Consider the following 26,660-nt stretch of genomic DNA (forward strand, 5'->3'; position numbering starts at 1 on the left):
CATTGATTTTGTCGATTCTAGGTTCGCTTGGTTAGCTTCTGCAGCCGCAAAAAGCGCTGCAATCGCTAGCGTCGCGATCTCTCTCTCCGCTCTCGCCGTGTGTGGTGTGATGTGGGAAGCGGCCGTGATCGAGGGGTGTTTGCGAAATTTCTCTCTCTGTGGTGCGGTCGACATCCCTCGTGCCCGCGATGGACTCACGGACAGAGGCGTAATCTTGCACTGCGCTTTATCGGCGAGATTATCGCCGGCTCCCGCGTGCGGGGCGCTGCGGCTCCACGTAGCGAAGAGGACCATGTGTGCGTGAAGCCCATAGCAAGTCTATGGTGAAGCCGTGCTGCTAACGGAGCGCAACACACGGTGAAACAACGCCGCCAGCCGCCGCTGCTCGGTCTCGTCGACAATGAGCGGTGAGATCGCTGCTGTGTTTTTTTGCTTTAGACCGCAGCGTGAATCTGGTAACCCGATGCGACTCCGGACGCGGTTGCAGGTGCGATCCCTCGCGGATCGGGAGTGTTTCGCATTGCATTGTTCGTCTCCGTACAACATCGCGTCTTTGGTACCCTTCAATTCATCGCGCATTGTGTTTTGCAAGACTTAATACGTTTCTCCGCTACGAAGTCGGTTATATCTTCATCTCGTTTTTCCCTCACGCACATGAAGAAACAACAAACAAACAAAGCTGCGTCAGGCAAGTGTGTGGTTTCGTTTCGCTCATTTTTAAAGGGGATGTGCTTGTCAGACTTCGCGCGTACCGTTCGCTAGCTGTCAGTTCCGACGTGCGATCTCTCGTTTCTTTGTTGCGTGTTATTCCGCACTGCTTTAACGTTTCGTCGCATCCTGCCTCCTTTTGTTTCAGAGGATACCAGTCCGTCGGATCGACAGATCCTGCTCTCCCGTTTGCTGGATGCCGTTAAACAGGTGACCCGCGCGTTTCGGACTCCCCTCTCTTGCCCGGGGTTGTGCTTGCTTTGCAACGCTTGCCCGTTCACCAATACGTCGGGGAGGAGTCAACTATACCACTCCCGAGTTTGTTGACTCGGTCGCGGAATTTTCCCCGCTTCTGTCGTTCATGTGCTTGCCGGTGCGTGTGGTCCTCCGATGCGAGACTTTCTCCTGGAGCTCGTACGACGCAATGTTCAAAGGAACGCCCGTAGTTTCGGCGAGCGTTCGCAATGAAACGAACGTTCGCAGTAGGCACTTTGCCCACATGCATTGATCGCGTAGCGTTCGTTTCTTCTGGCAATCGAATGGATGCGCTTGACCAATCGTTTTGCGGTGCTTAATTTCAGTGCCAGATCCGCTTCGGGGGACGCAAGGAGCTCGCGACGGAGAGCGACAGCAGGTGCGTTTCTTCACGCGTCTTGTCACCTTCGATGTCGAAACGTTGTTTGTGTTTGTTTCTCTTCCTGGTGCGCGTCGTTGCTACGCGCTGACTGACCATCTGGCGCGCGGCCTAGTTTGATAACCTTACCAGCCATGCGGCTGCGTCGCGAGTGACATTTATAGCGCGAGCTAGTTATATTGGTTTCGTTTATCCTGGTTTTGGTTTCCCCCTCGCAGGGTTGTCAACCTGTGTACGCAGTTCGAAGCCGTGTTGCAGCATGGAATGAAAAAGTCTAAAGGACTGAGCTCCATCAGGTGACTTTCCTTTTCTATTTGTTTTTACATTCACCCTCCGTGATAGCCTATTACCATCGATTGTTCTACCCAGTTATCAGTTATTATCATCAACTGTTTATTATTCTACTCTGTTATGAGCAGTTCTGGACAGTGAAAGATTCCCAAGAAATTGTGCACTAGGGAGCATCACATTTATGGCCAAAATTTGTCTTGTACAGCAGGCTTCCTGTCAACTGACTGACTGAGCTAACTGTGTCTGTAATTAATTAAAAATTCTGGGATTTTATGCACCAAAACCATGATATGATTATGAGGCATGCCATAGCAATGTACGGCATATTAATTTTGCCCACAGGGGGTTCTTTAACGGGCAACCAGTGCATGGTACACAGACGCTTTTGCATTTTGCCCGCATCGAAATGCCGCCGCCATGGCCGAGATTTTATCCTGTGCCTTCGGACTTGTGGATGTTTGTAATGGCCGACAGGCTCAATTTTAGTTGACTACATAAACACATTAGCAAGCATTGATGCAGACACACCTTCATTTGACCATAGTTGGCAGACATTAATGATGGCCATAGTAGCATTTTGATTTGTTAGCTGTGTACATTTCTAAAACTCGCTGTTTCACAATATGTTAATTGCACTTCTGCACATGTGACGTACAGTGAAAAGTTTGCTAACTTTTGCTCTTCACTTCACTCGTTTGTCAGTTGTACACTGTGTGTAGTGGTGTAGCATGCCTTCACATTGACACATTTCAGAAAACGACCCAGTGTGGCTTGAAATTCAATTCAATTGTGAATTTTTTTTCAAACGAGCCTATTTTAGTTGATGTAGAAGTGGCAGCCACACTTGGAACAAACATTGTGATATTTAGATCTCTGAATGGCTGCATCATTTCTCCAACGTAAACCAATGACATGTTTCTCCCAACTTTCAGGCAAGTCTCCGAGATTGTCAAGGGCCTGAATCTCTGGAATAGCGACTCCGATTACGGTAAGAATGCCTTCTCGTTTGAGTGTTATGGCATTCGAAGCTTGCTGTCAGTATTGGAAATTCTTTTTGTGGCTGAATGGCCTTCAATTGTAATCATAACACTTTTATAGCGAACTTTTGGGACAAGCATCCAGCTACATTTAGCAGTTTTCAGAGTTTGCAGCCGGGCTTCGCATGATGTGCGATGTGATGTAACCTGCCGTAGTGGGTTGTGTTTGATAGGCCATGGCTACTCTAAGTCACATCGTGCCATAAACAAGAAATAATAATGTTTGTATTATTTGCGATATGATGGCTGGGATGCTTACATAATCTCTCAATTGTTTCGCGCTCTGTTTTTATAAATGATTTGACCTAGTTTCGCGCGAGCAGATTCGTTATCTCAAGCTTGCATGACCAGCAGTATTTATGCCTTGAAAATGAGGATCAAGTGCTTGTACAAATAGCTGAGAAGAAAATAAAAGTTATCAGCTATATTGAACCACAATGCAGACTGCTTGGTGCCCCTATACCTTGGCCTCGAGCAGCACGCAGTTTCCGAGATGTTTAGAGAATTCAGCTGTAAGAGTGGACACAATATGTGCAGATGCTTTCTCTGTGCCAATCAAAGTGTCTCCATCAAGAATGGATGGTACGATGACATAAGGCACTAGAGACATGATGTTTCCGGGTTTTAAAACATACGGTTTTGTTTTACCATGTTGTGCCTTAATTGAAAGTCCTGAAACTTGAAACCCTAGAAAACTAACTGGCGGCACATACGTCCTTTGGAGATGATTTCCAACTTTAATGCAATTGGCAATCTGTCCTGTGATAGCCGTGTAATTGGTGAAGATATGTTTTATGTGTTAAGTGGCACATTCCCAACGACCAAAGTTTGCATTAAAGAGGTTTATCGGGGGGCATCAGCACATAGAAGGCCCTTTGCAGATAACCCAGGCACCCAAGATGGTCCAGTGGTTGGTTTTGAAGCCAGTTTCCTCAGCACAACAGCCCAATGCTCTGACCAGTTGGCCATGGACTATCCATGTTTACCAAAGTTGATGTGTAAGCGGTTAGGCATGGACGCACAGACATACTGCAAACTGGGTGAATTCCCCAATGAATGCTGATCACATCAAAATACTGCTAAGCCTTGGAGCACTCCAATTAATTTACTAAGTGGTTTTTCTGTAAACAAGTTTCGCTTTCCTTACCCCAGGAGGCGCATGTGAATCAGGACACAGAATTTACCAATGTTCTGGCATTCTATGCTGCTACTCCTCTGCACACTCTGCATAAACAAGCTATAAAAGTTTGCCATTCTAATGGTAACATTGTAAATGTTGACAGATTATTCTATTAGGTTAGTTTTAGGGCTGGGTGATTGATTCATTTACCTTCTGATTAATCGATGAATGCTATAATGGTTGTTAATTGTATTGATTGCAATTAATCAGCTGACGTTGTATGAGCAAAATCAGCCAAGTGGTAGTTCTGAGGTCACTGCTTCACTTGCTCAAATGCACAGAAGGAAGCGACAGATTGAGTTTTAAGGTTCCTACTTTATATTGTGGTGGAAAAGAGGTAGATCCTTGTGAAGAAACAACTGGACAGGAAACAGCGTCATCATGCTTTTCTTTTGTCTGCTTTTTTGTTTTTGATTTTTGCACAGCATAAAAATGTCACCATTGAAAGAAGCAAATGTCAAACAAACATGAAATTTCAGCAAGATCATGAAGTTAGTAATCAGCAGAAATGAAAAAAAAAAATAGAGTGCTTTCATAACGTTAAAAAAAGCAAGTTCCCCGTTTTGTTCACTGTACATCTGAACACATCCTGTACTAAGCTGGCCTGTGTGTCTCTTAAAGAGTCTCAAGTAATAAATGTTTATCACCACCACCACCACCTTACGACAAAAGCACTTATGAGACGATATACAGTCTCTGGCTGCAGCTCCTAAACAAGGGCTCTGAACAGCGACCGGCGACATGCTAATGAGAATTGCGTGTTCTGCAATTGGACTGCAAGAAAACGTTAACACGGTTGTTTGCCTCTGCAGCAGATGGACTTACGATTGCACCTGTGTGCATTTGATATGATCACTAACTTTAAAATTTCCCAGACATGGTATTGACCCTCTAAGTGCTGCTAAAAAAAAATACACACACACACGCACGCACACACACACACAGCATGGGGATAGTCAATTCACAATTTGTGTCCAAAAATATAAAGTGACAGGTCCCGTGCACATTGTCTAAAGGTTTCGAAGTTGATAGGAGTTCAGTTCTGTCGAAATCACTCGATGCTACTGACACATTTTAGAGCACAAATTTGATAAGAAATGCCTGCAAATGCGAAATGTTCGAGTTCACAACAAGTGGTCATGAAGGATTAGAATGTTGCTTTCATATTCTAGTTCTCAAAACACATACGAGGCAAAGGCCCGTACCGCACTCCTTACATCAGAAGCATGTTACTTTGCGGACTCTGTTAGCAACGTTTGCAACAGACAACACACCGCCTTGTTGGACGTTCCTTGTTTGCTGAAGACGGGATAAAGTCCACAGAGTGCCTTGCCGCCAGACTATACCGCCTGCTTCTAAAGAATGTGCACGCTTGAGAGAGCAGCAATGTGCAGCTGGCAGGTGACATTTTTAAAATCTCTGGTGGAGTCCGTAGGCATCCTAGCGGGATGATACCTTACATGATGTCTATGTAAGGTATCATGCGTACCTGGTTCACTTGCTCGATTCTATAAAGTACAGAGAAAGCAAACCAGATACTGTGAGGCAGAAGCTATAGACGTGACTGAATGTCAGGTGCTGCTTACTTTTTTTTATAGCTCTGCATGCATCTCAGCCTTCCCATTGAGTGACGCACCAGGAACCAATAAGCTGCCATTGGTGAAGGGCGCACGTGAGCTGTCAAAACACTCCTGGGTTTCCTGGACTGATATTGAGTTGCATCTATTCAAACATAGCCGAGTTTTCGCACACCGTGTTGTCTTATCAGTTCTATCTCGGGCAGCAGACTGCGTAATCTCGTTCCGGTGTTGTGGCCAACACAGAGCCTGACGCACACCTGCCGCTCTGGTAGCCACCTCATCACCATTGTGCCGTGCCGAGTTTTAATTTTTGAGGCGCTGCTGCCTGCTTCCCTTGAACAAGAGCACGAAATGGAGTGCTTAGCCCCAGGAAGCTTGTCACGACATCGCTGTTGACTTACGCTGGCACTTTGGGTCGCGTCGGTAAGTCTTGCAAGTGAAAGCATTTGTGTGTCTTTTCCGAGGAGCAACGCAACTAAATAGGGTTAATATTCTGTCTAATGCTAATGCAGGAAAATTAATGTAGTAACATACTTATATTTCTGGTCATGGTGAGGGGATAACACGGCACAGCAACATGAACTTAAACAACAAAACTGACAAATTGACAGCTGAAACATGCTTCTGTTTTTCAACGCTGTAACTCACTGGTACTGAATTATCGTTTTTCCCTTTTTCGAAATATACTTTACAATTATGGGAGATACAGTAGTTATTGGCATTAGTTAAAGCTCTGTCTAACAGAATTGTGTTGTTTGTACCTCTATTTCTTAGTAGTCAAGACAGCGAAGTCTTGATGGCCTTTCCAGTGATCAACTTGTCCATGCTTTTTCCGAAGACAGTTTGCGTTCTCAAAGATATTGTTGCCCAAAAACATGTATTTACAAAAATTTACAAGGTAAAATACGAGCACAGCAGTCACCAGTATCACACATAAGAACTGTCACCCTTTCTTCTCGTTAATATTGCCTGAGAAGATGCTTTGGCCTTCATCAGTGTGACGGCACATGAAAATGCTCCGGTTTGTAGAATTCTGACGAGTGGCTTGCGTATCTCATTAATGCTGCTGCCTATTGAGCATGCAGCGCTCCCACACAAAAAAATGGGATGACATCGCTGCCTTATTTCGTTCTCTCCTTGAAGACTGAAATGAGAGCTTAAAAGAAAGAATTTTCGAGATGTGAAGCAGATGAGGAAAAAAATGACTAAGTACTGTGGGCTGCAAGTTTGCAAGAGCTTTAGATCAGCTTTTAACAATCGATGAAGCGGTGGGACAAGTCTGTTTCATCCCTGATGGAGGTAATTTCAAGGTTAATAGTGTCTTGGAGTGCTCTGTGAAATAGGTGAATTGAAAAAAAAAAGTTATGCAGATTCAACACGCATGTTGTAATATATGGGAAGCAAAGCTTTTTTCTCAAGCGGTTATTTAAATAATGTTAAATCAAATGTGATGCATACGATTGTCTTTATTGTCACCTACGCAACATGTAATCTCATGCAGTGTTTATATTTATGTATGACACTGTTTGCAACTTTAACGTGATGGAATGTTTACATTCATGCAAACTTGCATTGTGAGACGTTGCAGTGATCTCAGGAGGACGAAGGTGACATTTGTCAAAGGAAGAATGGTGAGGACAGATGTACGCTAAGTGAAATGTGATGGAAAGGACGGGAGTAAGGTTGACTATTTTTCCCGTTTCGTCCCTTTGTGCCCAGCCTGATGGAAACTGGCACTGCATACGACATGCTCTTGTGCGCACATGCTGCATGACATGAGGCATGCACTTATTCAGCAAGATAGCAACAGCCACGGTCTAGGAGGGTCCGCCTAGAATAGCTTTGGCTTAACACTCTGAAAAAAAAGCATTATTTTTGGATTCCACATTGTACGTGTCGATTGCATTCGGACCGTTTCAATCGGATTGGCCTCGGCGGGCATTCGAGCTTGCCTATGTGCCCATCTCAGTGGCAGTGGCATACTGCTGCACAGAACAAGGTTCCAGATTATATTCCTGGCCATCACGGACGCATTCCACTAGGGGCGCAACGCTTGTGCACCCATAGAAGTGCAATGATAGTACCATGTACCGTCTGCGTAAACTGAAACACGATCAGGAAGGAACTAATTAGAGCACTGCTTATCAGTAATTGCATGGAAGGGCAATGTGCAATCACTACATAGCGGATCCTAAGCAAGGTGCAGTCCCAAGTGTACATTTTTGAAGGTTAATTAAGCCAGTGTCACAATGGCAAGCGAAGCTGGAATTGCAACATAGCATTGTATGTTCACCTTGTATACAGTTGAATTTGTGCTGACACGGTAGAGCCTTGTCATAACTAAGTTGCATGTCACATGAAAACATTTTTCATTCTATTCTACGTTTGCCATAAGCATTCGTTCATTACATTCTGATATCAAGAAGAGACATTATCGATTTACATTGTTATATCTGATGAGTTGTTACTTCTGTGTTCGTTATATCAAGGCCCTGCTGTATTGGGTACCATGTCATAGAGCCGCCAGACAATGGAAACTGCGCCAACACAGACCTCTCTTCGGCATTGTTTCAGCAGAGAATGACTCATTCCATCGCATCCCTTTCTTTTGCAGCATGCTTTCTTTATTTGAGCCAGACAGCAACGCCGGCCTCTCCTTGGTTTAGCAGCGTATTCATTTCACCTAAAACATAGCAGCCCGCAGGAGAGGATGTGGCTCGTAAAGTGAACCATGGAAAAAGGAAGGCACAGTGCATTGAACTAGCAAAGAGGAAAGAAATGACTCATACTCAGAAAACAGGATGAAGAATGACAGCATATGCAGTTTAACGCAGTGTCCGAAGAGATTGGGACAGCTGCCGGTCATAGGCAGCGCACGCCTGAACCCTTTCTGCAACCAAGCTGTCGGAATGTTGACATTAGTGGACCCCTGCAGTATACAGCCTTTGTGCTGATTCACTTGTTGGGTTCTCCTGCTCTAGAGGGCTGTGCCCCTGCATTGTCGTGTGAGTGTGTCGAAGTGGTAATGTTGTTTTTTTGTAGTCTTAAGCAAGTGTGCAATATGTGTGCTACGCTTCTTTCAACACCTTGGAAACCTGCATCTCTTATCCAACAGCCAGAGGAGTGCATTGGATTCGTGGGAAACTAAGCCGAGGTCCTATAACTTCAGAAGATTGGAAAATTTGACATCACAGGATTCAGTCAAGACTGAACGCACTTGCGTGCGCCAAGCTTTTGCGGCCTCTGCAGTCCCTTTTGGACTGCCAAGTCTAGCTGTTTTAGTGTCATAAAACCGGACTAATACCTCGACGCTTTGCTAAAGTTGTAGTCCATTTACACCCTCTCATCACCTGCCTCATTATGACCAGTACAGCAGGAAATCATTTCCCATTGCCCTCCATTTAGTTGGGCCAACGTTGCTCAGCCTATGCCGGTGAATTTCCAGGATCTCATCATTCTGTCAAATACTGTACTGATATCTATATCCATCTCAGTGGTAAATTTGTTTTAGCTTGCCATATTTGTCTGCATTAATGGCTAGAGGAAACTATGGCATTGTTCTTTCCAGGTGATGTCTCAAGCAGTGCCGTTGCTTCTAAGATTGTTTTATCACCTTCAAGAAGTGTTAGTAACTAAGTGAGAAAGTCGCTAAATTTAGTGAGCCAGTCATGATGACAAATATTCTTTTTTTTTTTGGAGTCCTAGGAAACCCAGTAAATTTCCTCAAGGGGTTTTGGCCATGTTGAATGTCTCAGCCTCACTTTATTCCAAGGGGGAGATGTGTGCCACCATTTATTACTACTTTTAAAGACGTACCTAAGGGCTTATTAACGAGCCATATGGGCACATCAAGGCTGCTTTTCTAGGCAAAGCACAATCTTAAGGTCTTGCACTGCTTTATAGAATAAGGGATTGTTTTTACCTTTCAACATTTTGACCACTGACTCGCTACTGCAGGCCATAATTTAAGACTATAGCTTAAAAAATTAGAAAGATGTCTAGGAATATTCAAAATGTCAAAAAGATAAAATTCTGAGCAAATCATCATCGTCACTTTTTCTCTAAACACGGAGTGTTTTGGGCCTCTACATGGTGACCTTGTCCAAAGAAGGTCACTAACATTGGCTGGTGAGCACCGCAATTTAACTCGATAGGGAGTCAGTGTAATTTCAGTTTGAACATATTCTTCTGCGAGGGCAGGACAGGAATGACACCTGGTCATTTTTGTTACGATTACCTGCTGCCAATGCCACAGTTTTGTAAAGACCGGAGTGCTTCACAGAACTGCGAACTGTGCTTTTGCATGTTGCATCTCGAAGCCAATTTCAAGCCTTCTTTACTATCGAGATACTATCGCTGAGGATGGGTACACTGACCCATGCCAATCGGGTGTTTGTGATTAGGAGAAGGAGGCTTACTTGAGTGCGCACACCCTTGAAAGCCGAGGGCTCAAATAGCGTGTGACACACAGCCGCTATCTCCGCGTCACGTTAATGATTGCAAGGTGAAAGTGGGCTCATGACACGAGCGTGCTGATAAAGCAGCTTTAGAAAACCACACTCGTGACATCGGCTTACTGATAAGCAGGGTCTGAAACAATGGAGACGTGTTGTCGAGTTGAAGCGGCTTGCGAGGGTCCTGAGAGGCGCACACTTTTGTTGCCTCTTTTTACACACCTGCAATGAATGACACTTCTTTTTCTTTTTCTTTTCTTTTTTTTGCTGAAGCGGCAACACACTCACATGACATATGATGGTGTGACGCATTGCAAGGAATCTATCAGTAATGGATGTATCAGTGCTTGCATACTGATAAAGCTTCACTGACTCTTTGTTTTCTTCCTTTATGTGTGTGTGTCTTGCACTTAGATAGTGATGAATAATTCCAAGAACATATTGAGCCTTTTGACCGTACCTGTACTGCGTTAATCAGGTCAAGTTGCCACAGAACTTGCAATAAATGGAATAGCACGGCAGGATTGCCCCTTATGGAATAACCTCTCGTTGCACAACTTTCAATGCATGTATATCGAGACTCAATTATCTTGACTTGTGCAGTGTAGCATTTTATTGGCTATTTCATTCTTTTCTCATTCAAAACACACTGGGCCCGTTTTGCACCAAGCTGAACAGGAGTGCCTTACCTCTTGAGTCTCGTCGATCAGTGATTAGCCAATGGTGATTATTCTGAAGCTGAAGAACCAATGAAATGAAATCAAATTTTTCTTGATAGCAGAACACAATTTCTCTGTGTAGTTATGAACCAAAGAACGTTAGTTCATATTTTTGTTACTTGTTCTAGTTTGGTTTTGACTTACAGTGCAGAAACTTAAATTTCCTCCTTTTATCAGGGGTCTTGCATTCAAGCTTTTATGCCCTGCGAGCAGATCCAAGTATGGATTGCTGGTGCAAAGTAGTGCTCCAAGATAAAGTCCCGTTATGTTGATTGATTGATTGATTGATTGATATATTGATTTATTGATTTATTTATTGATAATGGATTGCAAATGTTGGAACCGAAAAGTGTAATACGTTGTTGGCTTCTCTACATCATTGACTCGGTAAATGTGGGAAAGATGGTGATTGGTTTAGGGAAACATTTTAGCTATTTAGTAGTTTGCAGCCCAATGTGGGGGCAGTCAGTTGCAATAAATAAATAATTAAAAGATTGAGGGCGCAAAAATATTACATTTCTCATAGTCTGACATATAGAGTTCAGAAAACAGTCTTCTAGCGTTTACAGGCACTTCACAGACACTTCACAGATAGTCACTTCTAAAGAAATGTGACGACAGCTTCTTAGCCACCGCTACCTTCTCTGCTGCTCACCCTTGAAATGTAGTACAGGTTTATGGAAGGAAGCTATGACTGAAGTCATTCAGTCATTGTCGGAAAGCTATGACTGAAGGCATAACTTGTGTGCAAGTTAGTGTTTCCGCTTTCATTAAATTTTTGGCACGTGTTACATGTTTTAAAGTACAGTGCATGTCTTGCTTTCTGCAGTTCTGAAGTGAACAGTGAATGAAGCAGATTCGTGGTTTTGGGCAGGCTGAAACTCGTTCGGCATTAAACATCTGTGCACAAAAGACGCGCAACACTTTCTTCCATCGATCCTTACTCACAAAGGCAATTACAATGGGAACACACGCAAGAAGATTGCATGCAATCACGCACTTGCATGACAATCGTACATTATGTGGGTAACCATCACATGGATCCCCACTGCCCTCACCTAGACACAAAAGCTCTTTATCTGTGAGGTGCGCTGATGGCGTGCGTATGCTTGGAAGTCACCCGAGTGGGCCATTTCTGCAGCCTCATTATAATTTGTCTTGTGTTTTTACTGCAATTCTGTGAAGCAAGAAAACTCTTCAAACGAGGCTTTGCAGCCACAGTTTCTTACAGAATGCCAAGGTGCACAGGACCTGTGTTGTAAGCATACTATAATCGTGCTTTCTGAGTCTGTCGTTAGACGGAAGACGTTTATTACCGACGTAGTTTTCTCCAAAACTTAATGCCATGGCCTAGACTACACCTTTCACACAAGCCAAATATCTCTTCACATATTCCGTTTTATACAATAACACTTATCGTTTGCAATTCTTTGTCATGCATTACAGTTAATCTGTATAGCCACAAAAGCTTTTCCAGGATAGAAAGAAAACCACCAAGACACTAGCACTATAGGTCAGCAAAATGAACACAACTCACCCAGAGTCACTTGCAAACTACTTAGGGCAGACTCAGCCAAGCTCATATGATTAAAACTCGCCAAGAGCAGACCCATTCTGGCTCGCTTGGACTTGTGCTTGCCGGAAAGCAGACCTCTCCATACTCGCATGAATGCAAACTCGCCGAAACCAGACTCGTGCAGGCCCACTCGGATTCATAAAAAATCACGAACTTGTTCAGAGTGAACAGAATCACGAGCTCATACCCTCTTGAGGTCACGTGGAACCAGCCTCACACGAGGTCCAACAGAGTCAGTAACGACTTGAATCACATGTGACAGACTTACCTAAACTTGCTCAGACTTGTGCAAGCTCCAGTTCACTGGGACTTGTGCCCACTTCGACATGCGTTGACTCACCTCGGCTCTGACTCACACTTTTGCAGACTCACTTTGACTCATTCAGATTCAGATCCGTGGATGGCTTCGAGTCTGTGAGTCGATTCCTGAACGAGTTTGCCGGCACATAGGTGGCGCTGTCGCCAATCTCTTTTAGAAGCCTTTGAGAGGCGTAGTGCAGTTTTGAAAGCGCTTGGAACAGCGAGAATCAAAGCGTTTGACGTTGGTCCCTGTCCTGCTGCAGTGTTCTGGCACTATGCACGGACCCACCTGACCAAGCATGAGTTGGAGCGGTACCTGGTGCTGAGGCACGTGAACACCGACGAGGGCCGCGGGCGGGCCTGGCTGCGGTCGGCACTCAACGAGCACGCCCTCGAGCGATACATGCACATGCTCGTCGCCGACCCCGCTCACATCAGGTGGGGGAAGGGGTCGGGGTTTTTTTCATCCCGCTGTGCGGTGGCATCGGGGCTGCTGGAAGGCTGCTCTTGTCATCGGCAGTATTGAGTGTCGCATAACTAACAAAACCGCTTGTCCTGGGTGCACGAGGTGTTTGCGAACTCAACTGCAGATCAGTGCAGAAGTTGACACTTGCATTATATATCTCTGGAGCTGCTTCACTTTGTCATTTGGAGGGAAACGAACAGCCATGCAAAATGCACCGCCTAATGTAAGCTTGAAGCTTTTGTTGAAGCTACATTCAGTGATTTTACCGAGGCGGTTTTGCTGTGCAATTTCTCAAAACAGCAGTGAGGCTGCTGCGGTGTACAGCATAAATTTACCAACAGGACTTTAAAAGCGGTAACACGCGCAACAGTTATAGATTCCAGCTGATAGTCAACCTTGTGTGATGTTGCCTCCTTCATATTCTTTTCATATATTTAGGCTATATGCCACAGTAGTCGTAAGTCATAAACCAACTGGCTCAGATGAAAACGTTGTAGCTTTGGACTAAGTGGTATTGCACAGTTTTGTGCAAATAGTATATGTATAATTTTGTTTCACCTACAAAAGTTGTCAGGTTCTTCAATGCCTTGCACACCTGTTAAATGGCTCTTCAGGCTAAGCTGCTGGTACTTAAATTTCACATAAAGGCGCCAGTGGACTTGGAATAAGCTTCTGTTGAGCAAGCAGTGCAATGAGGCTATTTGAGGTTTCATTAATTGATTCATTCATTAGTACAAGAGGAGGTCCTGAGCAGAAGTGTGAGGGCAGCCTTATATCAGCGATTGACACCAGAATTGATGCATTACGGGTAACAGAGTAAAAGAGAATAACACGGCAAGTAATTAGAAACAGTAAACATGTTTAACATATAAAAAGCAGGTGCAATACAGAGAAATAAATTATGCACAATGCGAGGCTACAGGGAGGTTTGTCATGTTATATTTATTGCCCACAGCCAGTTCTATGAGGACACAGCCTTCCTGATGGACCAGGAGAAAAGCAGCATGCTTCCCACCATGTCAGCAGGTGAGTCAGCGCGTTCACTTGCTGCACTGGGCTCTGTGATCATTTCTTATTCGGCCATAAAGCAGGAGAGCTACGCTTGCGACGTACTTTCTGGGGTAGTGAAGCGCAAGGTGCAGTGACTTAGCTTGTGCTTATGCATTACAACACAGTAGTCTGACAATGCTTGACAACATTGTCAGTTTTCTTGGAACAGATAGTGAATCAGTGTTGCTTCCGCATGCACCAGTTTTGCATTTGCCAAAATGTGGAAGAGAAAAGTGAACAAAATGAAATCGGGACTAACGCAGGGGCGTGTATATATATATATTTTTTATTAAGCAATGTAGTAAATGAGACGTTTATGTTTGCCGTTCCTCAGCATAAACCGACACAAATCAGACTGGAATTATTTTCAGGAATGCTCTTGTGCACCCTTTGTCTCCACAGCTTTTCCCTTCATTTCCACAGAAACATGTCCATGTGTATATTGTGAAACTGTGGTTGTGTGTGCGTGTGTTTTTTTTAAAAGAAATTTTGCAACAACTTTTTTACACCAGGCACGTCCTAAGGGTCCAATACCCATTTCTTGGGTTGTCCGTGTGTATGTGCCATCAGTGTCACTGCCGCTGTCAGAGGATACAGGGCCAATATTGCGACAGGAAGATCTAAACGGGAGAAGAGGCCTGGTAAAGTTGGAATGGCTGTTCAGAATTAGCACTCACGTGTGTCTCTTCACCACACCTATCACCACTTTCACAAACATGGCGTTTAATGCTCGTAATGCTGTGAGTGCACATAACGTCTGTTATCTCCAAGCTAGCATTGCTCGGTGGAAGGACTTTTCAGACAACAAAGCCAGCATGGGTTTCAGGACGCTTCGTTGTGCTTCATGATGAGTGATGCCATTTCTCTGCCAAGAGATGAAGGAGACCAAATTGAAGAAAAGTTGACAACTTCCTTTTGTGTGTTTTGCTCAAATCATAGGCTGCACTGACGTAAGTGAAAGTCGGGTAAATAATTGCAGTGGTGTTGTTGCCATGATGCCTTGGTTGGTTTATGAAAGAAAGAAAGCTCAGCTTCCTAATGACATAGTGCAATGGAAAAGCACAAATAGGGTCGTTGTAGGGAAAAAAAACAAAAGAAAACCAATTTTTTTTTGTCTTCTACGCCTTTGACCATATTTGCAGGGCTTGGATCCATCCTGTTTGCAATCAACATTGACAATCCGGACCTGAATCCTCCCGAGTCAAGTGTTGTTGTGCGGGTTCCCACACAGGCAGGGCTCGCGGATACGCGTCCAGTCATTGCCAAAGGCTTGGGTATGGCACTTTTGTCATTGAAGGACTGGTCCGTGTAATTAGAGGAACTTAGAGATGAGAAATCTAGCTTTCTTTTCTTCTTTTTTTTTTTTTACATTTGCACAAGGCAAATATAGGTGAAGGGCAGAGGGTGCATCTTTTAGAGTTGTACGAGCGCACATCATCCATAGTAAGTTATCCGTAGCCACCATTATTCTGTGTAAATGTACAAGCTTGTGGGAGCAGACTGTTCGCATTGAATCGTATGACCTGCAAGATTTGCTTTACTTGGCAGGGCTTTGTGTGTAGCTAAAGACTCTCTTCACTGGCTGTTCCCCCTTCTGGCAATTCTGCAGTAGCCTTCTTTCTTGGCCGCTGTGTCCGAACACTTACCTGTGCGCTGTCTCACCAACTTCGTGTGGCTGAATCGCTACAGCCAACCTGAATAAATCTGTAACGGTAGTACCGTATTTACTCCTATGTAGGCCTATGCATAAGTATTTAGAAAAATAATGTACGAAAGACGAGCATTGGCTTAAATTCTAGGATGTGGCTTAATTGAAACTGGCAGCAATGACGCCTCTTAGCCAGAACACGAAAGAAATGGAACAAACTTTTCGACTGTACTGCAAAGTGGATGGCTTTTACCAGGCTGTGGAAAGGTTGACACCATGAGGTGGAAAAAAATATATTGTCAATGTTACCAGGACAAAAAAAGAAAAAGAAAAGAGAAGCGAAAATGTCTATAGCAGTGGAGATTATACAGGTAGAGGCGATCAACGCTGCAAATGTTCTAGGCGTCATTTGGAACAAATTCAAATGCCTGCCTCCTTTGAGATGTTGACAGATTGTAATTAAATGCACGTTCTTTTCACAGTAATATGATTTTTCTTTTTTTGTTTAGTTTACATTTAAGGAACTTTTCCTCTTTTTAAAATTTTTCAGCTTTACAAATTGTTGGGTTGGTCTAGAATCGAGGCCGGCCCAGATTCAAGTAGATATGGTATTAGTGTGCAGTGCTAAATGACTTCTTCCAGTCTTGGAACATGCAGTGGGTTCTCCTCACTGATTGGTTGAGGAGAAATGAGCCCTGGCCTTAGCAGCCCTGCATGCAGTTGATGAGACAGAATAGTTAAGATTCTTGGATGATCTTGAATGTGAGGGCCATGTGTGGTGAAACCTCCCATAGCACTGTGGTAGTCACCGCCTAACACATTTATTATAGCTTCGCACAAGGTGCCCACACTGGCTGTGGAGTTTTCTGAATGGTTTATCATCAAGACCTCGCTTTAGCAAATTCTCAGTTCAGTGAAGTTTTCAGCTGAAAGTGTGATGTCGACATCACGGGTTTGATCGCAGCTGCTATGGCCGCATTTCGGTGGGAGCGGAACTAAAACATGCTCTTGTACAGTTGAATCTCGATAATTCAAACTCGAAGGGGCCTGAAAATTTGTTTGAAGTAGAAGGAGGACCTATTCTTGAAGTACTCGTGCACCATAGCACAATGCACTGGTTCTAGTCGTGAAATATCACGGCGCGCAAGCACACAGCGAGCAACTGTTCGCTGTGTGCTTGCGCCTATGACTGCCTATGCGCCTAAACTGCCTATGCCAGCCCCAACACTCGCTTCCCGATAACCGTAGAAAACGAAACTTCAGGGAGCGGGCTAAGCTGGCACTCGGCCGGTGGCGCCGGCACCGAGACACGCCCGCACGTTGGCTATCAAAGGCGAGGGAGTTGAGAGGTAGGGCGAGGGGAGCGCAGTTGCGAGGAAGGGTGGGAAGCAAGCGGATTGGCTTTCCACCAGCTTGGTGGATGGCGCTGCTTACTTCTGCCACCTAAGACTGGCACCAAAGCGGCAGAGTTGCTTCCCACTGCGTGCTCGCGTGCTTTTTTCTTCGTCTGCGGACAGATTGGTGCTGCATTTATGTTCTTCGTCCTGCATTCTTAATGCGTCATGTCTTATGAAGGTCACAAAGTTGTTGCCACTCTTCATAATTGTGTTGGTGTGCTCCCTTCAGTTGCAGCATCGCCACATACAAAAGACGAGAAGAATGAGGTACTGGTTGTCGCCTTCGTGTCCTTGTATTCAGGATCTGTCTTGTTGTACAGAGTCGGATGTGGTGGACTGTCCCCGACAACCTTTCCATTGGGATGTCTCGGTTTAGACTCGTCATTGTAAAGAAAGTAGCAGTTTCACCCGAAAGGCGAAGCATTGGTTGCGATAGCAAATTCGTGGACAGCTCAAGGAACATAGGTTTGCATAGTAGGATTATCTGCCTATAAACTTGTAAACATAGGCATACCGTATTTACTCGCATAATGATCGCACTTGCGTAATGATCACACCCCTGAATTTTGTCATCAAAATTCATTTTTTTTTATTTCCTGTGTAATGATCGCACCCCGAACTTGCCGCAACGATATGTCGTGTACCAAGTCCTGCTTAGCATCTGTCGAATGCTACGCGAACTTCTTCAATACAAACGAAGCGGTCTGCACGCACCAAACATTCTTAAGCAGATACCCCATTTCATTCCTTTCATCACTTTCCGCACTTCCATGACAAAAAAAAAAAAAAAAAAAAAACTACAACCACATTTGTCTTTATTATGTGTAGGTGTTATAATGGTTGTGGTCAACAACAACAACAAGAAAGGCGCCTTTTGATTCTTCTCGTCTGCACTCGTGGGCACGCAACAAACTGCGAGCGGCAACGATAGCAGGCACGTTTACACTGATAGGTTAGAAGTGTACCCTACTTATACGCCGACGCTTGTAACGCAGCAAAGATATTCGCCCACCCTTAGCGGAAACGTGCCGTATTAGGATAGTAGTGAAGACAAACTCCGCAGTTTCCGCAGCATGCCTGCCATGTGTTTCTATGTCACTGGCAGCTAAGCGCGCCCACCTGTTTCTGTCCCCTCAAAGTGGACATGGCTACGTTATTGCTGCAAACTTGCCGATATTAACGATATTATTCATTACAGATACGGGAGAAACTGTTTGAATGCACGTAATGTACCCACGAGAAGACAAAAAAATCGCGTTCGACATACTCCACCGGCCGCCATTTTTGTTTTGGTGTCCCGCACTACATACAGCGGCAGCCACCAATTTGTTGACCTCTTGTCATCCCGCAGCAAACGCAAAATGAAAAAAAAAATAGATATTTTTTTCTTGCGGGAAATTTAACCCGCGTAGTGATTGCACCCGTGAATTAGCGTCAATTTTTTTTTACAAAAAAATGCGATCATTATGCAAGTAAGTACAGTACTAACTAAATTAACAATCATGGTGTCTCGCACGCATGAGGAAACCCGGCATCAGCAGTGAGCGAAGTGACATTCGTGCTGTCTATCGCTTTGACGCAAAGTGTGCGCCGAAAACATAGAGCACGCACTAAGCTACAGGCGGCCGACGCACCTAGACTCTGCCCCCAACGCAGATCACTCTCAACGTATGGCTGCACGATCGTGCCCAGCCACCGCATGTGCAGTTGCAGCCGGTGTAAAATGCTGCCTCCTCCCCCTGATGCCTCACAACGTTGTGTGCCTCGCTTGCAACGGAAGATGGCGCATTTCTTCCCGGCTTCATCTCTTTCGCATGGGCGAGGTTGAGCCCTGATGTTGGCTCCCTTCGCATGTTTTCACTCGCACATACAGCGTAGGTCGCACGGCGACGGTGTTGTAGCACTGTGACGTTATACGGAACCACATGCGCGACGTTGAGAGGTCTCTCATAAGCTTTTCTTCTATGGCGCGGTCATAAAAATGCTGGTCGGAGGGGCCACTGTGTCATCGGCGCGCTGCATTGTCGGAGCATGGTATGTTCGAATTAACCCTCACTAATGCTTGTGCGTTCGAATTACCGGGCATTTTCGCCTATTGGAATACACGTATCTTTGATGGGACCACAGCGTCAGTTTGAGTAAACATGAAGTTCGAATAAAGCGTGTTCGAATTAACGAGATTCGACTCTACGTAGATTTAGGTGCACGTTAAAAAACCACCAGTGGCTAAATTATTCTGGAGTTCCCCACTGCGGCATGCCTCACTATCAGATCATGGTTTTGGCATGTAAGGGCCTACAATTTATTATATTAAAATGAAGATACAGTGTATTTAAACTAAGGTTTAACTTCACAGTAAGCATAAATAAATGTTTCTTAATCCTGTGCCACTGCACTTTTAATGCCATGTAGTAGTGGGCCTTTTCAGCTGTAATTGCCAATGCAACTGCCTGCCTTGGCCACTTGGGTTAATGAATGGACTGAAAATAGCAACCGTGTTTGATCTCGCAGTTGAGGGCAAGCGGAAGAAGAAGCGTCGCAAGCCTCGATCCAACGTGGTCTCCTTCGACAATGAAGATGACGAGGATTACACATTAGACAGCAGGTTAGGGTTGTTTCCTAGCTACTGGCCCTGTCCAGTGATATTATTGTTCTCCCATTCAATGCTTGGACCTTGAAATGACTGTTGCCGAATGTTTTATCAGCTGAACCCAAGTGTATTTCGGGAATTTGGAAACCAGTGTGTCTATCAAAATGCAGGTTCCTGGGCAACCACAGCTGCTTCAGCGCACCAGCAACGTGTCTCTCATCTCCCGTGGCAACAGAGTTCCCAAATGTGGCCCTGCAAGTCAATGGTGACGCGTCGTCTGCCACGGGCGACACCGCAGATGACGAGGGAGCCGCCACTGCCGTGCCCACCAGGGTTACAGCAGACGACGCGCAGAGTGTCGAGTCCCTTGCCACTTCCGATGGAAACCTTTCTGACGAGAGAGGTCAGTGAGGGCACCTCGCTTGTTGAGAGAATGGGGGGCCATTCGTCTTCATAGTGGGGTGCTGTTGTTGAGCAATTTTATTGTGAGAGCATTGTATGAGCTCATGATACAAGGGTGAGCGAGTTGGTGAGTGCCCATCGTGAAAAAAATTGCACCAAAGTGAGTTCACATAGACGTACCGCTGCATGTATGTCCTCTTACATGTCCTGCTTTTTGCGCTTTTCGTGTTTTTCATTATGAATTGTACCAACATTCCAGCCACATTCGTAGAGTCGGCATTGTGTCCCAGATATGTACCGTATTTATTTGAATCTAGGCCAATAGATTTTTTCAAATAATTATATACCAAACTCTAGGGCCGGCTTAGATTCGAAAATCTTAAAAAACGCCAGTTTATAATTGAAGATGATAAATATGGTGCATAGCTAGCGCCATCTAAAAAAGTCAGCATCGCAGCCGCTACACGACGTCCACAACGTCTCCCCGAAAATATCACCTTGCAGCATTGGTAGTGCCTTACAAGACACTGGCGACAGCATATATAATGGTGTAACCATGGGTGCAGGGAAAATGTATCTCGTCTGTTCTTACGGTGAGGCTGAAGGCTACCTGCCGAGTGCACTCTGACATGTCCATGCATCACACCCACGTGCTCTCATAGCGCTAATAGGTGTGCCAGCCACTTATCTCAGCAGATATACTGGGAGGCTATCACTTGACCTCATCCTCCAAGGATATCAGCTCTTTTCTTTTTCAGACGCTGAAGGGAGCGCAATGATTTCTGCATATTAGTGCATTCCGAGAATTGGAACCTTGTAGAAAAAAAACGAACTTCATTGCATTTTACAATGCACCAGGCTTTGTAAACAATTATATTTCCGTTGATGACCTCTGTTATTCCATCCCAGCCACTGTCCTTGAAGACAGTAAATTAAACTCTTCCCCAACCACATCAGATTGCTTGTGATTGTCATGAACTGTCATGCCTGTTGCTTAATGAAGTGCAAGGTACTGTGATCACCAGGTAGAGTGCTAGCACACTATCGATGGAGTAGCACTTATCGGCCATTTGTGTGTTCATCGCAGAGCCCAATCCACGGGGCAAGCCATCGGCAGCCATCCCAGTGGAGCGAGCAAAGACGTGGTCAGGATCAACAGAGTCCTCGGGGTCACCGAGACCTGAGCTGCCCAATTCCATGTCCTCATCGCCAATGAGGTGACAGGCTGTTATCGCTGCACTCGCCAACTATGTTTTGCATTTCGTTTTGGTGCATACCTTTGCCACCTGGCACTGATGTCAACCAGGAGCCAAATACATTTGAATCCAGATATATTGAACCCGGGTATTTCGAATTATTGGTTATATCGAACATGCAGATTATCCCCTTGAATATCCTGTGTAAATGTATGGGAAAGTTGCGTCATATATTGAACTCTAATTTCGCAGGTCATTCAATATATCGAACTCCTTGCTGCGCACTGGAAGGTGCGCTTTCCCCAAAGGCGCAGTTATCTCCCATGCCCATCTGTGGTCGTTTGGTGCATGACATCACGTGACGTTTCCGAGCTGCGTGCACAGAGGAAACCTGCTTGGCGACAGCTGGTCTAGAGCAGCGCCACGCCCTGGAAGGTGTGCTTTCCCCAAAGCCCCTCGCATCTCCCGTGGTCGTTTGGCGCGCGGCGCCTCATGACATTTGCAAGTCACGTGCGTGAAAGAAAGAGGAAACCGGTTAGGTGACGGCCGGTACGGAGCAGACGCAGCCATAGGAGCCTTAGTGTGGAGACAATGCAAAAAGGTGAATGAAAGTGTGAGGGAGGCATGGTGCCTATGCACGGCGCATGCCGCCATTACGGCCATTACTGCCGAGCGCTGCCGAGCTCTCTCTCCACTCTCTCTGTCCTTCCCTCTTTTTCTTTTTCTCCTTCGTAGCAGTATGCAGGCACCAAAAAGCCAGATCGGTGCATGCCAGACAGAACGCCTGTCGCTTTTTCTTGTGTGTGGCGAATGTTCCATGGGTGGCGTGTGTGACGTGCTGCTTTGTCTTGTAGTGCAAGCGGCACCAGCTGCGAACGTAAAGAAGCAGAAAAATTTGTACTTTGCAGCCAAATTGGCGATCATACAGAGTGTTGAAAAGGGCGAGAAGAATGAACGAATGAATGAAAAACTTTTTATTTCCACCATCAAGGGGCTGTCTGAGCCCGGGCCCGGCATGCAGGCCAAGGGCGAGAAGAAGTCCTTGGTGGGTGATGCATTTGGCATTCTACAGAGCACTTTAAATATGCTGCTCAAAACCAAGGAAGATATCAAACTCAAAGCACCTGGGCAAAGTCACTCTGGAGCGTGTCGTGCTCGCCCTGCGGCTTTTGAGATAGTTGAGAAAGCATTGTGTGCCTGGTTTCTGGAGGTCCGAGCTAAAAACATTCCCGTGGATGACCCCATGTTGATGGAAAAGACGAAATAGTTCGCGGCTGCTCTCGGCGAGGAAAACTTTTGTGGTGGCACTGGGTGGCTGCAGAGGTTCAAAAGCCGCCACAGGATTGTGGGAAAAGCCATTTCAGGCAAAAGTGAAGCTGTCAGCAGCCAGGAAATGCAACAGTGGCTTTCCGAGGAGTGTTCGAAGATCGCCGCGGAGTTTTCTCCCGCAGATATCTTCAATGCGGATGAGACTGGACTTTTCTGGCAAATGTTGCCATGCAAGACGCTCGACCTCTGAGGGAGCACGTCATGGTGGGAAGATGAGCAAAGCGCGCGTTATGGTTTTGCTCGCAGCAAATATAGATGGATCTTGCAAGCTGAAGCCATTTGTGGTTGGAAGAAGTATGTCACCTCGGCGCTTCAAGGACTGCAAGCAGCTTCCAGTACGCTATGGCTTTAACAGGAAAGCATGGATGATGCGGCAGCTTTTTTCTGAGTGGCTTCAGGCATGGGACACTGAATTGGGCAAGTCAGGCCGTCGAGTTTGCCTTCTCGTCAACAGCTGCTCGCCCCATCACACCACTTGCGAGCTGCAGCATGTAGAATTTAAATTTCTCCCGCTTAACACAGCAGCAAGGTTGCAGCCACTGGACTAGGACATCATAAAGGCACTGAAGGTCGGCTACAGTAGGAGACTTGTTCAGCAGCTCCTAATTAACCTCCGCATGGGAGTCGATCTGAAGGGTGACCTGTTGGGGGCCATTCAGATGATCGCTGGGGCCTGGAAAGGACACAGTGGCCAATTGTGTCAGAGTGCCGTCCCACTCAAAGTGGCTATCGACGATTATGTCGATGCTGACAGCGATGTTCAAGCTGTAGCCGCTCTAGCTGACGATGACATTGTGGAGGGAATTGCTGGAACCCTAGAGGAAGGCGATTCCAGTGGTGATGGAGGTCACCGTGGTCACAAGGAAATGCGCCCATTCACAACCGCTGAGCTGGCGTCAGCGTTCAGCCTGATTCGGCGTTGTTGCTGTGAAATGGAGCGCACCGGATTATCGCACCTGGAAAGTATCGAGAAGATCGAAAGCAGCGTTTTCAGCTTTATTTCCCAGAACAAAAAGCAGTCAGAGATTAGTGATTTTTTTTCTGTGAAATAAAGTGTGCCTCCACGTTGTGCATATGGACTTCACTGTTCTTGAATGCTCCGATAAGCCACTATTTGTCATGACCGCGAGCGACGTCTCAAGCCGATTTCTGTATATTGAATTATTGATACATCATACTATTTCTCGATCCACTTCGAGTTTTATATATCCAGGTTCGACTGTAACTGGACACACTAAGGGCAAACGTCGACTCCCAGATTAATCTCTAGAAACCTAGAAAAAGAAGCTTTAATCCAGGAGATGTTTACTTATATGCAAGAAAAATAGGGGCCAAAGAAGTGCTCTGCCAATGAAGTTGCTCGTGAAAAATCTGATCTCCTTCATAGCTGTGCCAGTGATTTTCGAGGTCATGCTTTTCTGAACTCAGCAGCCTTATTTGAGTTGGAGGCTCATACAGAAAGGGCAGTGTTGTCAGACTGATGTGGTTTAGCTCTTGTGCACTTGTTTATATCGGAGCGATGGCTCTCTAAAGCTCATGCACAGCCGGTGTTGCAAAGTATACGCGTGGGAAGTGACGAAGTGCACAGGTTGAAGCTTTTGATTTATCCTTCTTAAACTGGAAGACTGTCAAAGGCCCATTCTTGTTTAAATGCTTCAGTTAGATGCTTTATTGTGGGGGCATCTAACTGTACCTGGGGGTCAGGAGCTAGGCTCTCTGACGCAATCATGATTGTCAGGTAGCTATGATGAGACTTGTCACAGTACACCAGAATTTGGCACGCCATCCTTTGTGGCTCCTCATAAACACCTTCTGTCAGCTGGAAACACCGATTGCAGTAAAGTGATGGTAGCTGTCAACGAACACACATGCCAGGCTATTGCTGCGTCTGTTTTCTGTACACGTTCCACCAGACCGTGCATGCTTTAGAAGCCAGATTGTACTTGCACCATCGGGCGGTCTGAATGCCATGCTTCGAGGACTTGCTTTGTAGGTGCTGAAGAGGCATTTAATATGCGGCTGCAAGGATGCGCTGTTTTTCTCATGTTTACTTGCAGCCATGGCCAGGAAGCAGGTTCCAATTGCCAGCCATCTGCCTTGACGCCCATCCTGGACCTGTCCATTGGGGACCTCATTCCCATGTGCCATCCTGCGGAAGATGGGGCCAGATCAGGTAAAATCATCGACCTTTGCAGTGATGGCTTCAGTGGGCCTTCCATAAGTCCTACGATTACTGCAGTCAGTGATTGAGTGGCTGTCCTTAAAGGAAAACATGAGAGGCTCCTCACATGTTTATTAGTGCGTCAGCACGAGGAGTGTCAGAGTGGAAAAAAAGCGTGTGTGTGGGAAGCCGGTCATGTGGTAGAGGTAGACAGTGGACGGGAGAGCATGTGTCTTTGTTTGTGCATATAGGGGGCTCCTGTGAAGACTTCACATAACATTTAAAAATAGCTGCTTTGAAATAAAAGGACAGCTCCTTCGGAGACATGCCATCAGCGGTGGTGACCGTGAGGTGACGGTGATACATCGTAATTAGTTGCTAATTAACAAAAGTCCACCAATCAACTTTGAAGCTTTTAGTTTCAGCATGCTCATCGTACAGTCAAATCCACTTATAACAATATTCAAGCGCCACGAAAATTTCATTGTTATAACTGATAATTGTTATAACCGGGTTACATGAAAAAATCAAAATACGGGGATGGCAGAGCTGATGTGAGAAAACTATAATGGCGGGGAGACCAGTGCCCCTCCCCATCCTCCGTCCATTTCGGCCATCCTGCTGCCGGTTGTGTTCACTCGTTTGACTGCGTCCTGGGTGCTCCGATCACGTGTAACAAGCTGCAGCTGTTGGCGTTAAAGAATGGCACTGCTATAACAACTGCAATGAGGTGTCACTGGTGCCAAGCAATAAGCGAGCACCGCCGAGGCATCGCTTTAGCGGCCCAGAAAGGGGCATTTTAAAAATTGCGAGAAGGCTGCCGCGGCAGCCTGTCAGCTTGAGAAAAGCAAAAGAAACGCTGAGGAGAGATCACCACAAGCATCTCGCCACGTACTTCTCACTGGCTTGCACGAGAAAGGCCTACTTCTGTCAGCCTTGCATTCTATACATGAAGCTTGCCGACAGCCTTCTCCAAGGCATCCAGCTGCTCCATGTAGTGCAGCGGAAGGTTCCTCGCGAAAACGAAGCCCCGGAGCGACTGAATCATCTACCAGGCCTCCTGTGAGGACAACGTTGAGGCAGCCTGCCCTACCGCGTCATTGCTGCCGTCGTCACCGTCGCTATCCGATGCAAGCACATTCGCGACGATTGTCTCATCGGTTAAACTACTTGGTTTCCAAATCTATAGCCGCGCGCTTTGTTTTCACTGGCAACATCATGCATTGCCAATGATCAGCGGGCGGATCAGTCATCTTCCGTTTCGGTGGCGAGACAAGCAAGGCTGAGAAACCGCGTCGCCAAGAACGACTTCGACACTACCAACTGTGACATAAAACCAAAAGTTCTGAAGCTGCGCTACTGCAAGTGGGTCCGTGTAAATGAAGAGCTCCAAAAAAAAAATAAGGCTCTGAAAGTTGTTCACTTACAGTATTCTTTGAAAATCAATTTTGCACTAGATGCAAATGAAAAATCTTAAAATTTTCCATGTTAATGCCTCAATCATAAACAAGTTCTAAAATGTTGGACATTTTGCAGTAAAATACGCAAAAGTCTTGCAGCAAGTACTGTGTACAGTAGAACCCATCTCGTGCATTTTCCACGGGACTGCGAGAAAAGATGTCTTTATGCCTGAGAAATTTATTATGCAAATGTGGTGTTGAAATCACGTGAACATGACGTTAGATGCTTTTTCTCTCTGTCTGCACAGAGGACTCCATTCCTAGCTACAGTGAAGACACAGAGACGGCAGCGGCTGCCCTGGCTCTGGCACAGAACGTGTCGTCACTCGCCCTGGGTGCCGTCGAGTCGCCGAGTGCTGCGGCCGCTGAAGCTGAGCTTGCCTCTGACATGGCGTCTGCGACACCAGGTCAGGCACCTTGCACGTTATGCACATTACGAGTCATGTTAAATGTGAGAGCATTCCTATTGCCACCCTACCTCA

General features: G+C 45.7%; 1 protein-coding gene across 2 annotated transcripts in view; it reads left to right on the forward strand.

Annotated features, from left to right (window-relative positions):
* Positions 1-75: 75 nt before the first annotated feature.
* The window catches only part of LOC142590329 (sorting nexin-29-like), a 53,579-nt gene continuing 26,994 nt past the window's right edge, over positions 76-26,660 (forward strand). The window contains exons 1-13 of one of the 2 annotated variants that reach the window (XM_075702366.1): positions 76-407; positions 857-918; positions 1,290-1,342; positions 1,561-1,638; positions 2,566-2,621; positions 12,743-12,917; positions 13,901-13,971; positions 15,138-15,269; positions 19,552-19,645; positions 19,801-20,033; positions 21,120-21,249; positions 24,615-24,730; positions 26,427-26,585. In XM_075702366.1, the coding sequence (XP_075558481.1) occupies positions 401-407; positions 857-918; positions 1,290-1,342; positions 1,561-1,638; positions 2,566-2,621; positions 12,743-12,917; positions 13,901-13,971; positions 15,138-15,269; positions 19,552-19,645; positions 19,801-20,033; positions 21,120-21,249; positions 24,615-24,730; positions 26,427-26,585 (1,366 nt within the window). In that variant the 5' untranslated portion in view covers positions 76-400. Of the gene's footprint in view, positions 408-856; positions 919-1,289; positions 1,343-1,560; positions 1,639-2,565; positions 2,622-12,742; positions 12,918-13,900; positions 13,972-15,137; positions 15,270-19,551; positions 19,646-19,800; positions 20,034-21,119; positions 21,250-24,614; positions 24,731-26,426; positions 26,586-26,660 lie in introns of those variants that run through there. The other variant, XM_075702368.1, reaches the window with a different exon arrangement.

Source organism: Dermacentor variabilis, chromosome 8 (assembly GCF_050947875.1).
Source record: "Dermacentor variabilis isolate Ectoservices chromosome 8, ASM5094787v1, whole genome shotgun sequence".
Classification (NCBI taxonomy): domain Eukaryota; kingdom Metazoa; phylum Arthropoda; class Arachnida; order Ixodida; family Ixodidae; genus Dermacentor; species Dermacentor variabilis.